A 13,137-nucleotide genomic window follows, 5' to 3' on the forward strand; every position below is an offset into this window, starting at 1 on the left:
CCAGTCAGCCTGCTTTCCCGGCTGCTCGGGATCTGCCAGGGGGGAACTAACGGCGGCTAAGCTACCTTGGTCCGCACCGACTACAGGGGCCTGGCTAGCTGTAGAATTTTCCACGGTGCGGAGCCGAGTCTCCAATTCGCCCAGCCTGGCCTCCAAAGCTACGAATAAGCTACACTTATTACAAGTACCATTACTGCTAAAGGAGGCCGAGGAATAACTAAACATTTCACACCCAGAGCAGAAAAGTGCGGGAGAGACAGGAGAAGCCGCCATGCTAAATCGGCTAAGAGCTAGTAGCTACGCTAAGCTAGCGGATTCCTAAAAACACACAAAGTGAATAATGTGTAAATAATTTAGAGGTGATTCAGCAGAATGAGTGCTTTAGTTAAGGCACGTAAAGATTACACTGGGAAACAAATCGTAATCTAGATAACTAGATCAATCTAACTGCGCAGATTAAACAGCTAACAGATACAGAAAAACACCGCTGTGCTCCGGAACAGGAAGTGATACAATACCGCAGTGAGAGCCAACCACCAGTAGAGGCAAGCAAGAGCTAAGTGACACGGAAACTGTCAAGTTTTGACACGACTTGCAACGCGGCGTCACATTTCACTGGGCGCCACGACGAATCAGTTTTCTGTCACGTGCGCACAATTAAACTCGGCTCCAAATGTCGTTCCACAGTTCCTGCTGAAGCTCCTCGGGATGCTCCTGCAGGTGTTCCACCTGCTGTTGTAACCGATGAGCGGGAGAACGAGTCTGAGCAACCAGAGGAGCGAGAGGAGACTCACGTGCTGCCAGACATCTCTGCACCTCCTCCAGTCCGGCGGAGGAAGAAGCGTGCACACAATTAAACCCTGCTGCACAACATTCAGTTTGATTGCTGACACCAAGTCGGCTAAAAGTCAAATTTCAGTGCTCTTCAGCGCGCTCCTGCAGGTGTTCCACCTGCTGCATGTGCCTGATGTTTGGGAAAATGCGCCAGACGAGAGCCGCATGAAGCCACATATCTGGCTCTGTCCTCCTCCTCTCTGCGCCACTCCATGGTACAGAGCCCAACTACGCATGCAGTCACAAAGTTCTTCTGAAAAACTGGAGCGATCTGAATTCGGTTGGATGAATATGGGTGTGTGTGTGGAGACAATTCACCTCGTTCACAATGTGACAGAACTTAATGATGCGCTGTTACACGCAATAGCGCGCGATAGCGCGTAACAACGCGTAACACTAGAGTGTACGTAATGGTTCCTGATAATTTTCCGGCAACATGTGCCATTAATCGTAACGTGTGGTAACAGGTTGCAGCAGTTCCTGAGGACACCTGACGCCTCTGCACCGAATAATCACATTCGTGATCAGCGGCCAAGAATGTGGACTTCGTGGCATTCGTGACTTGTCGTCGTTATGTGTAAACGCAGCATTAAGTTTGAGTAGTCACAAAGGAACAGTTACTTTTCTGAGTACTCAATCTTAAAAACAACCAAGTTAGATTACAAATTACTTCATTAGCAGCTGCCGACAAGTTGTCCGCAGCTGTTAATGAAGTAACTGTAAAAAGTAGCTAATAAAGTAACTGTGGCAACACTGCTGAGGGGTAACTGCTTGTGACAGTGTGCTGCCCTTTCAGGAGTTAACTGAACAATCAGGCATGTTAAATGGTGCCGTCTTCTTTAAGTATCTCCTCACCTTGCTCTCCTGGTTGCCATAGGACAAGAGCTGAAGACAGTCTGTGGTTATAGCCAAGAATTTGGGGTTGCTCTTTTTCAGCAAGGGCACCATCCTTTGCAGACCGTCAGCAAGACGCACTGCCATCTTGGCCCCTTCTTGGTGCAGCAGCAAGTTGTGGATTGTGGTGATGGCATAAAATAAGATGGACTCCACCGGGGAACTGAACATGCAAAAAAGGAGAAAGGACAGAAGATGGCACAGAGTACCCACATCTCATGACGCATTCAGTGATCCTTTGGCCTCTATCAGATTCTGTGCACGACGATAAATTCCCTCATGCAACTTGACATTTAAGAAAAAAGAAAAGAAAAACATTAGTCACATTTGGCAGAAGCAGTTGTGCTCTTTCAGGAAGCTGTCAAAGAGTCGGAGCAGCAGTGAGGATTCTGACGGACTCTTCTACTTACTTCCACTTATTCATGAACAACCACCTGTAAGTCGCTCTCCTTTTACAGCACAAGATTTCTTGGATTATTTTGAGAAGAAAATGGAAGACATTAGGTTAAATGTATCCTAGCATGACTTAACTCAGCCACTACACCCTGCTACTGAGGTGGGTACTATCACTGAGGTATTACCTAGATTTAAAGAATTTGATAGTATCTCACTAGGCGTGCTGACAAAACTCAAAACGTCTACTAAAAATCATCTAATAAAAATAAATTTAAAAAAATTACAATTTGACTCTTTTACGACAACGAGCACTGAGCCATTAATTATACAGAAAACAAATCAACACAAACATGCTGATACGAACAGCTTAATGCTAACTTTAACACTGAAAATGCCATAGACATGCTAACACGTTAGCAGCAGTCCCGTTTTTAAGTTATAAAATACATCTATCAACGGTTTCAGAAGACCATAAGAGGTCGGTTCAACATAAAAATATTAAATATTACTCACAGACATATGCTCTTCAGGGTTTTAGCAGGGAAAAATTAGGATAAAGCAAAATAAAACAATGAATCCACGAATCGTAGATCGAAGCACTGCTTCGATCTGCGAATCACTGCTTCGATTGGTTCAAGGTTCAAAGCAAAGCCGCGCTGCAGTAAAGTTGATTACAGACCCGCTGCAGGTCTGTAATCAATGTAAAGAAATGATCATTTTCCTGACAAACACCCCCCCCCCACACACACACACACAAAACAACAACCACTCTGAAGGACCGATAAGGGAATCATTAAGCAAAAAGCTTATTGATGTCGGTGTATCGAATCATTTCTTAACGATACCCGAAAGGAACCGGTTCTTGATACCCATCCCTACTTGTCACGTCTGTACTTCATATTCAAATGTGAAAATGGTAAATGTACTGGATTTATACAGCGCGTTTCCATCTTCATCAGAAGCTCAAAGTGCTTTACAATTATGCCTCACATTTACACAAACACACCGATGTCAGGGTTCTGCCATCCAAGGCACTCACTACACACCGGGAGCAACTTGGGGATTAAGAACCTTGCCCAAGGGCCCTTAGTGATTTTCCGATCTGGCTGGGTTTTGAACCGAGGATCCTCTGGTCTGAAGCCCAACAATTAACCACTAGACCATCACCTCCCAAAATATGGATTTGTGGATCCTTCAGCCTCTTGGATTGTTGCAGCTTTTCAAAATCCATGGGAAAAAAATCAGGATTACCAGAGTATTGAGCAAAGTTAGTGGATCTGTGGCATAGGAGTTGGACTACTAAACTATATATTTTGGGCAGCACAGTAGCTTAGTGGTTAGCAGTGTTGCCTCACAGCAAGATGGTTACAGGATCGATTCCCACCTGTGGCCTTTCTGTGTGGAGTATGCATGTTCTCCCCGTGTTTACGTGGGTTTCCTCTGGGTGCTCCGGCTTCCTCCCACATCCAAAGACATGCAGGTTAGGTGGATTGGAGACTTTAAAAATTGTTTAGGTTTCCCTTGTAAAAGAGATCTCAATCTCAGTGGGACTAACCTGGATACTAGGGAGGTGGTGGCATAATGGTTTGCATGTTGCACTGAGATGCCAGGGATCCAGGTTTGATTTTCAATTGCAGCCACGCTCCCAACTGGCACTTTCAACAGGAGTGATGGGGAGAAGTGAGAGACACATGCCGTGGGCCCTTCTGGAAACAAGCTTCAGGCTTTCATTGGCCTAAGTTAAATAGGCCAGAGTTTGCAAGTGTGTACTTCAGGCTTCCTGTCTGTGTCTTTGGACACAGACAGGAAGCCTTCCTCGTCTGAGGAAGGGCAGTTTGCCCGAGACGTCACGTCTCATTGAATAAAGTTTGTTTGTATGGTAGCGCTGTGGTGGTGCGGATCATTCTATTTCTATTTTTGGTACAATTTTTCTTCATCTAGCACACCTTTTTTATGTGACCTTGGACAAGACATTTCCATCTGCACTGGGCTGTCCCAGTCTACCCAGCTATAAATGGGTGTCAGTCTTAGCTGGGGGAGTAACCTGTGATCACCTGGTCTCAGGCTTAAAAAGGGTGGACCTCATTACCACAAACACAGCAAGGCTGTTTAATTTACTCTGTATTCACTGGAATCTCTGTCAGTGGTTGGCACTGTTGCATCCTATGACTGCTGGGATGCACAGTTTCCTTCAGCCATCTTGGTGCAAACTGTCAGGACCCATGGATTTGGAAGGGAGTAATTTTTCCACCTTTTTCCTCATAATTTCTTCCATGGTGTGGCTGTCTAGTGGCTCTGTGTATGCTTGTTGTGGAACATCAAGTACATTTTAAAGATTTTCTTTAATACAATGAACAAAAATCTAAATGCAACACTTTTGTTTTTGTTCACATTTTTCTCATTTCAGAGTGGCCTTTTTTGTGGCCAGCCTAAGGCACACCTGTGCAATAATCATGCTGTCTAATCAGCATCTTGATATGCCACACCTGTGAGGTGGGATGGATTATTTTAGCAAAGGAGAAGGTCTCACTAACACAGACTTGTGAAAAATATTTGAGAGAAATAGGTCTTTTGTGTATATAGAAAATGTTTTAAATCTTTGAGTTCAGCTCATGAAAAATGGGAGCAAAAACAAGTGTTACATTTACTTTTTGCTCAGTGTAAAAACACTTGAAGTCATTTAAAAACCTCTGTGTTGTCTTAATCTGATGCTGAAGTGGTGACATCAAGTTTGTCAATGTTCTGTATGAAGATCATGTACTTGCAGAAATCTTTAGGATTTTCTTTGACAGTGATTGTGAGACATTCTTCATATTATACTCTCAACTGTCTTCTTACACTACACGGATTGTTCTTCACATTCCTCCTCATTTGCTGTGTACTCAGTGTACCATCTCTCTGGTACTCTTTATCATCAGCAGGACAGAGTGACATATTTCCTTCTGTACCTGTTTTTTTTTTTTTTATATTTATTTCATTCATTTAAAAGAAAAACAGAAAAGCAAAAAACAAAAGCACCACAATACCAGAATGAAAAGGAGCAGAAAGAAGAACAAGTCTTATGATTTCTGCCCCTTTTAACAATACAATCTTTCAATATACAGCATCATAGTCAACATTATTTAACAGATTGCATTTCTTTAACTTGTCACATACCACTGACCCATTTCATAATTATGACCATTAATTAATAGATTACATCACTGACAGGTTACATTTAAACTTAAGACACTCCAAACATTAAGTTTACTTTTCTTTCTTTTTTTACTTTCTTGCAGCCCACTGACTTACTTCATAGTTTCATACTTACTTAATACATCTAATTTAATATGTTTTTTAAATAATTTAAGCGACCTTAATTCTTTAATTTCTTTATTAAGATTGTTCCATAATTTGACACCATTTACTGCAATACTCCTTTCCTTTACTTTGGTTCTAAATCTTGGTTTTTTAAAGACTTCTATTCCTTTCAATTTATAACTACTTACTCTTTTTTCAAACATATTTGAATGTTTGTTGGTAAAGTATTTTTATTAGCTTGGTACATTGTTTGTAATATTTTCAAATCGACTAAATCATGAAATTTAAGTACCCTATACTTAATAAACAATGGATTAGATTGATCTCTAAAACCACTGTTACTAATCACTTTTAAAGCTCTTTTCTGCAAAATAAATAAAGGTTGTATATAGGTTGTATATGTTGATCCCCAGATTTCTACACAATATGTTAAATATGGGACAATCAATGAATTGTACAATGTTAATAAACCATAACTATTTAATGAATATTTTACTTTATGCAAAACAGCAATGGCTTTCGCTATTTTTCCTTTTATGTAATTTCTGTGTGACTTCCATGTAAGATCTTCATCAATCATGACTCCTAAAAATTTCATTTCTTTTACCCTTTGTATATCCATTCCATCTATTTGTAATGACACATTATTTTTTTTCGCTCTATCATTAAACAATATGAAATTTGTCTTATTAATATTTAGTGACAATCTGTTTATATCAAACCAATGTTTAACTTTTTCCAACTCTGTATTTATCACTTGTGCTACTTCCTGTATATCTGATCCAGAGTAAAACAGCGTTGTATCATCAGCAAATAAAATGCTGCCAAGCACATTGGATACATTCACAAAATCATTGATATACAAAATAAACAGTTTGGGTCCAAGTACCGATCCTTGTGGTACTCCATAAATAATGTTACACAATTCTGATTTGGTATTATTTATCTGAACAAACTGTTTTCTATTTTCTAAGTAGCTTTTTACCCACTGATGTGCAACACCTCTTATTCCATATTGTTGTAACTTGTGGAGCAATCTTGAGTGGTCTATAACATCAAAAGCCTTTTTCAGGTCAATAAAAATACTTACAAAATAATCCTTATTATCTATTGTTGTTGATATTTTCTCTATTAGTTCCATAATTGCCATAGCTATCGAATGTTTTGTTCTGAATCCATACTGAGCATTATTTAAAATATGATGTTTCTCAATAAATTTATCCAATCTTGTTACAAAAACTTTTTCCATAATTTTAGAAAACTGTGGAAGCAATGATACTGGCCTGTAATTAGAAAAATTATGTTTGTCTCCATTTTTATATAATGGGACTACCTTAGCAATTTTCATTTCATCTGGAAAAACCCCAGTTGACAGAGACAGATTACAAATATAAGTAAATGGTTCAATAACAATGTCTATTATACTTTTTACAGTCACCATGTCTAAATCTTCATGGTCAGTTGATCTTTTGCTTACACAGTTTTTTACAATATTTCTTATTTCATCTTTTTCCACATTGTCCAGGAAAATACTATTGACCGTATTTACCAATGTACATAATTTATCTTCTATTATTGGTTTATTTCCCACCAGACTTGACCCTACATTTGAAAAATAATCATTAAACCCATTTGCAACTTCTTTTATATCATATATCTCTTTATTTTCCTTAACAAAGTAATTTGGAATAGTTTCTTTCGTTCCATCACTATCAATCACACTTTTTATAATTCCCCATGTTACCCTCATATTATCTTTACTCTTATTTAGTTTTTCACTGTAATAATCTTTTTTTTGTTTCCTAATTATTGTTAATAGTTTATTTTTATATTTTTTGTATTTATGTTCTGATTCCTTTGTTTGCAATTTTAAAAAGCACCTGTATAAACAGTTTTTCTTTGCACAAGCATTTTTTATTCCCTTTGTCAGCCATGGTTTATTTACTCTTTTCTTACTAATTTCAATTAATTTACAATTTTTATTGTACGATTTCATCAATATTTTCATAAATGAGTTATATGCTACATTAACATCACTGACATAAACTTCTTCCCAGTTTTGATTTTTAAGGTCATATTTTAATGCCTCTAAGGCTTTTACTGACTTATCTCTTTTAAAGTTTATATCAGTTTTTTTGTTGTACCTATTTTTAGATTTAAATATTGAAAAAATTGGTAAATGGTCGCTAATATCTGTCATGAAGATCCCATTCTTGATAATTTCATCTGTTCTGTTTGTAAATATATTATCAATTACCGTTGCACTTTGCGATGTAATTCTGGTTGGTTTTGTTATCAAGGGGAATAACCCCAAACTATACATTGAATTCACAAAATCACTTAATCTTTGGCAGCTGGAGCTTTCTATGTTAATATTAAAGTCCCCACACATAAAAAGCGTTTTGTTTTTAATTTGATGGAATAATTCAATTATTTTATCTGTAAATTTCACAACACAAGAATCTGGTGCTCTGTATACACAACTGATTAAAATATTCTTAGATGTTTCATGTACAAGTTCCACTGTTACAATTTCTATGACATCATTCATGGCGTACACTTGTATTTATTCCTACTTCTTGACTTGGGGATGCGTCTGTTAACATCCCTCTGGAGGCGAGTCGCCGTACAGTTGCATAGTTCTTGCAAAGAGTCAGTACTCATCTCTCTTTCCCAATCCACTGTATTCCTGTCTTGCCATCATAATCACCTCTGTTTAGGACTAGGTAGACGCTGACCTTTGTCCTGTCAGCACAGGACAAAATTTAAGTGCACTTCCTCCAAGCCACAGAACCTGACAGAAAGCTGTAGAGACGTGTACAGTATGTCATAATAACTTATGGGCTTCAAGTAATAAGTAACAGACTGTAAATGTCTAGATCATACGGTGGCAGACTGACAGACAGGTGATGTGTTCCAATATGCCTGACATTAGCATGTCACTGCAGTACCTCACAGATGGGGCCCGTTTGAGTGGTGGTTGTGTGTCTTGCACATCTGTCTTGTGGTTCCATGGCTGGAGCTGCTTAAGTCTTAAAAGCATCAGAAGCATGTCTGACTGTGTGTGTTTTTCTGAGTGAAGAACCAAAGCAGAAACCAGCTGTGGGAGGGACCATGGATGAAGTTTAAATCAAAAATGAGAAAATGTGGCTGCTGTGTTCTAAACTGGGCTTGCTGTTGGTCTTTGTTGTCACAAACAGATAAAATGAGTGTGACTGTCATGTTTGTACCTCAGCATGTGGACCAATGCCGGGATCCCTCCAGACTTGAATATGGCCAGTAGCCCCTCCTTCTGGTGTGACAGGCTGTGCAGCACGCTGGCCGCACATCGAGCAGTCTCAGTGTCGACTGCGGCTGTCATGGCACGCACCACAGCGCCCACGATGGCTGGAGACTGCACCAGCACCCGCCGACTGGCCTCCTTACGGGTCAGCTGGTTGACTATCATGGCTGCCTTGTTTATCACAACCTAAAGATTTATAAAAAAGGTTAAAATACATTCTGACGTCTGTGAAAAAAAGGATGTGCAAACAAACATTCACAACCAGTGACGGTCTGCAAACCAACACAGGTTTGCAACTTCTCCATTTGCACACACATGAACTTTTTGTCAGGCTGTTGAAAGAAAAAATAATTCTGCCTTAAAATGTAGCTTTTGTCTGTTTAATCAAAGTATTATTGTCCGTGTTGCAGAGGCAGGAAGGATTAGTTATTACCCCACAAGACTTCATGCTCTTTGAGCGTACTTGAAACTTAAAGTAGTTACAGTTGTATGTAAAAGTTTGGTCACCCCTGATGATTTCCATGATTTTTCCTTGATAAATAATTGGGTGTTTGGATCAGCAATTTCAGTTAAATATATCATACAGCAGACGAACACACTGATATTTGAGGAGTGAAATTGGTTCTGGGGCTCCCCCTATTAGTGGGCCCATGCCGGCGCTCTGTGTGCTTCCCTTGGGTGTGGGGCGGCTCCCTGCGACCCTGTGTGTGTGTGTGTGTGTGTGTGTGTGGGTGGGTGGGGGAGGGGGTTGCTGTCGGGGGTGCGTTCCGGCGCCGTCGGGCCGCTCCCCTGTTGGTTTGCTGTGCTGCCCGGTGGCTCTGGGGGCTGCCTTTCCTGGCCCCCATGCCCTTCCACTGCCCCTTTTCTCCTGGTTCCCCCAGGGCTCTGCGTCCTGGACCCATTTCCGTCGTCGCTCGTGGCCGGCTGCGTGGCTTATGACGTGCCGGAGTGGTCCATGTCATATATACTCAACAAAAATATAAACGCAACACTTTTGGTTTTGCTCCCATTTTGTATGAGATGAACTCAAAGATCTAAAACTTTTTCCACATACACATTATCACCATTTCCCTCAAATATTGTTCACAAACCAGTCTAAATCTGTGATAGTGAGCACTTCTCCTTTGCTGAGATAATCCATCCCACCTCACAGGTGTGCCATATCAAGATGCTGATTAGACACCATGATTAGTGCACAGGTGTGCCTTAGACTGTTCACAATAAAAGGCCACTCTGAAAGGTGCAGTTTTGTTTTATTGGGGGGGGGGGACACCAGTCAGTATCTGGTGTGACCACCATTTGCCTCATGCAGTGCAACACATCTCCTTCGCATCATCCGTGAAGAGAACACCTCTCCAACGTGCCAAACACCAGCGAATGTGATCATTTGCCCACTCAAGTCGGTTACGACGACGAACTGGAGTCAGGCCGAGACCCCGATGAGGACGACGAGCATGCAGATGAGCTTCCCTGAGACGGTTTCTGACAGTTTGTGCAGAAATTTTTGGTTATGCAAACCGATTGTTTCAGCAGCTGTCCGAGTGGCTGGTCTCCGACGATCTTGGAAGTGAACATGCTGGATGTGGAGGTCCTGGGCTGGTGTGGTTACACGTGGTCTGCGGTTGTGAGGCTGGTTGGCTGTACTGCCAAATTCTCTGAAACGCCTTTGGAGACGGCTTATGGTAGAGAAATGAACATTCAATACGCGAGCAACAGCTCTGGTTGACATTCCTGCTGTCAGCATGCCAATTGCACGCTCCCTCAAATCTTGCGACATCTGTGGCATTGTGCTGTGTGATAAAACTGCACCTTTCAGAGTGGCCTTTTATTGTGGGCAGTCTAAGGCACACCTGTGCACTAATCATGGTGTCTAATCAGCATTTTGATATGGCACACCTGTGACGTGGGATGGATTATCTCAGCAAAGGAGAAGTGCTCACTATCACAGATTTAGACTGGTTTGTGAACAATATTTGAGGGAAATGGTGATATTGTGTATGTGGAAAAAGTTTTAGATCTTTGAGTTCATCTCATACAAAATGGGAGCAAAACCAAAAGTGTTGCGTTTATATTTTTGTTGAGTGTAGTAAGGTTCTGTACTCTTGTCTTGGCCCAACACACCAGCCACAGTAGCGATCGGATATTTAGCTGTGATCTTGGTCTCTGTGTGTGGTTGGTTGCATGTTTGTGGCCGTCACCACAATTCAGTTTTTGGGTGCTCTTAAGGGGATTAACACTACGGTGTTCTAGATTAGGGTATGGATGCTCACTAATTAGGCAAAAGACTGTTGCTGTCATTGTTTGTTCATGTGTGGTTGTTTGTCCTGGTATGTTGTATGGTTGGGGCCCCGTCTCCTCTGTGTCTCACGTCAGTTATTGTCTTCACCACTTGTCTCTCGTTCTTTGTCTTTGTTTGTTTATCTTTGTCTTCCTGATAGAAGTTGTCGGTTGGCTTTGAGTAGGATGTTGTAGGCTGATGTAGGCTTGCCTCTACTGGTGGTTGGCTCTCACTGCGGTATTGTATCACTTCCTGTTCCGGAGCAAAGCGGTGTTTTTCTGTATCTGTTAGCTGTTTAATCTGCGCAGTTAGATTGATCTAGTTATCTAGATTGCGATTTGTTTCACAGTGTAATCGTCACGTGCCTTAACTAAAGCACTCCTTCTGCTTTATTCACTTTGCGTGTTTTTAGGAATCCCCTAGCTTAGCGCAGCTACTAGCTCTTAGCCGATTTAGCATGGCGGCTTCTCCTGTCTCTCCCGCACTATTCTGCTCTGGGTGTGAAATGTTTAGTTATTCCTCGGCCTCCTTTAGCAGTAATGGTACCTGTAATAAGTGTAGCTTATTCATAGCTTTGGAGGCCAGGCTGGGCGAATTGGAGACTCGGCTCCGCACCGTGGAAAATTCTACAGCTAGCCAGGCCCCTGTAGTCGGTGCGGACCAAGGTAGCTTAGCCGCCGTTAGTTCCCCTCTGGCAGATCCCGAGCAGCCGGGAAAGCAGGCCGACTGGGTGACTGTGAGGAGGAAGCGTAGCCCTAAACAGAAGCCCCGTGTACACCGCCAACCCGTTCACATTTCTAACCCTTTTTCCCCACTCGACGACACACCCGCCGAGGATCAAACGCTGGTTACTGGCGACTCTGTTTTGAGAAATGTGAAGTTAGCGACACCAGCAACCATAGTCAATTGTCTTCCGGGGGCCAGAGCAGGCGACATTGAAGGAAATTTGAAACTGCTGGCTAAGGCTAAGCATAAATTTGGTAAGATTGTAATTCACGTCGGCAGTAATGACACCCGGTTACGCCAATCGGAGGTCACTAAAATTAACATTAAATCGGTGTGTAACTTTGCAAAAACAATGTCGGACTCTGTAGTTTTCTCTGGGCCCCTCCCCAATCGGACCGGGAGTGACATGTTTAGCCGCATGTTCTCCTTGAATTGCTGGCTGTCTGAGTGGTGTCCAAAAAATGAGGTGGGCTTCATAGATAATTGGCAAAGCTTCTGGGGAAAACCTGGTCTTGTTAGGAGAGACGGCATCCATCCCACTTTGGATGGAGCAGCTCTCATTTCTAGAAATCTGGCCAATTTTCTTAAATCCTCCAAACCGTGACTATCCAGGGTTGGGACCAGGAAGCAGAGTTGTAGTCTTACACACCTCTCTGCAGCTTCTCTCCCCCTGCCATCCCCTCATTACCCCATCCCCGTAGAGACGGTGCCTGCTCCCAGACCACCAATAACCAGCAAAAATCTATTTAAGCATAAAAATTCAAAAAGAAAAAATAATATAGCACCTTCAACTGCACCACAGACTAAAACAGTTAAATGTGGTCTATTAAACATTAGGTCTCTCTCTTCTAAGTCCCTGTTGGTAAATGATATAATAATTGATCAACAAATTGATTTATTCTGCCTTACAGAAACCTGGTTACAGCAGGATGAATATGTTAGTTTAAATGAGTCAACACCCCCGAGTCACACTAACTGTCAGAATGCTCGTAGCACGGGCCGGGGCGGAGGATTAGCAGCAATCTTCCATTCCAGCTTATTAATTAATCAAAAACCCAGACAGAGCTTTAATTCATTTGAAAGCTTGACTCTTAGTCTTGTCCATCCAAATTGGAAGTCCCAAAAACCAGTTTTATTTGTTATTATCTATCGTCCACCTGGTCGTTACTGTGAGTTTCTCTGTGAATTTTCAGACCTTTTGTCTGACTTAGTGCTTAGCTCAGATAAGATAATTATAGTGGGCGATTTTAACATCCACACAGATGCTGAGAATGACAGCCTCAACACTGCATTTAATCTATTATTAGACTCTATTGGCTTTGCTCAAAATGTAAATGAGTCCACCCACCACTTTAATCATATCTTAGATCTTGTTCTGACTTATGGTATGGAAATAGAAGACTTAACAGTATTCCCTGAAAACTCC

At 41.5% G+C, this 13,137-nt stretch overlaps 1 protein-coding gene across 1 annotated transcript in view; it reads right to left on the reverse strand.

Annotated features, from left to right (window-relative positions):
- The window catches only part of jupb (junction plakoglobin b), a 325,763-nt gene that overhangs the window by 153,695 nt on the left and 158,931 nt on the right, over window positions 1-13,137 (reverse strand). Inside the window, exons 5-6 of the mRNA XM_034190543.1 lie at window positions 8,655-8,893; window positions 1,690-1,891 (exon numbers count right to left, since the gene is read on the reverse strand). Coding sequence (XP_034046434.1) covers window positions 1,690-1,891; window positions 8,655-8,893 — 441 coding nt within the window. The remainder of the gene's footprint in view (window positions 1-1,689; window positions 1,892-8,654; window positions 8,894-13,137) is intronic.

This window comes from Thalassophryne amazonica, chromosome 16 (assembly GCF_902500255.1).
Source record: "Thalassophryne amazonica chromosome 16, fThaAma1.1, whole genome shotgun sequence".
Classification (NCBI taxonomy): Eukaryota; Metazoa; Chordata; class Actinopteri; order Batrachoidiformes; family Batrachoididae; genus Thalassophryne; species Thalassophryne amazonica.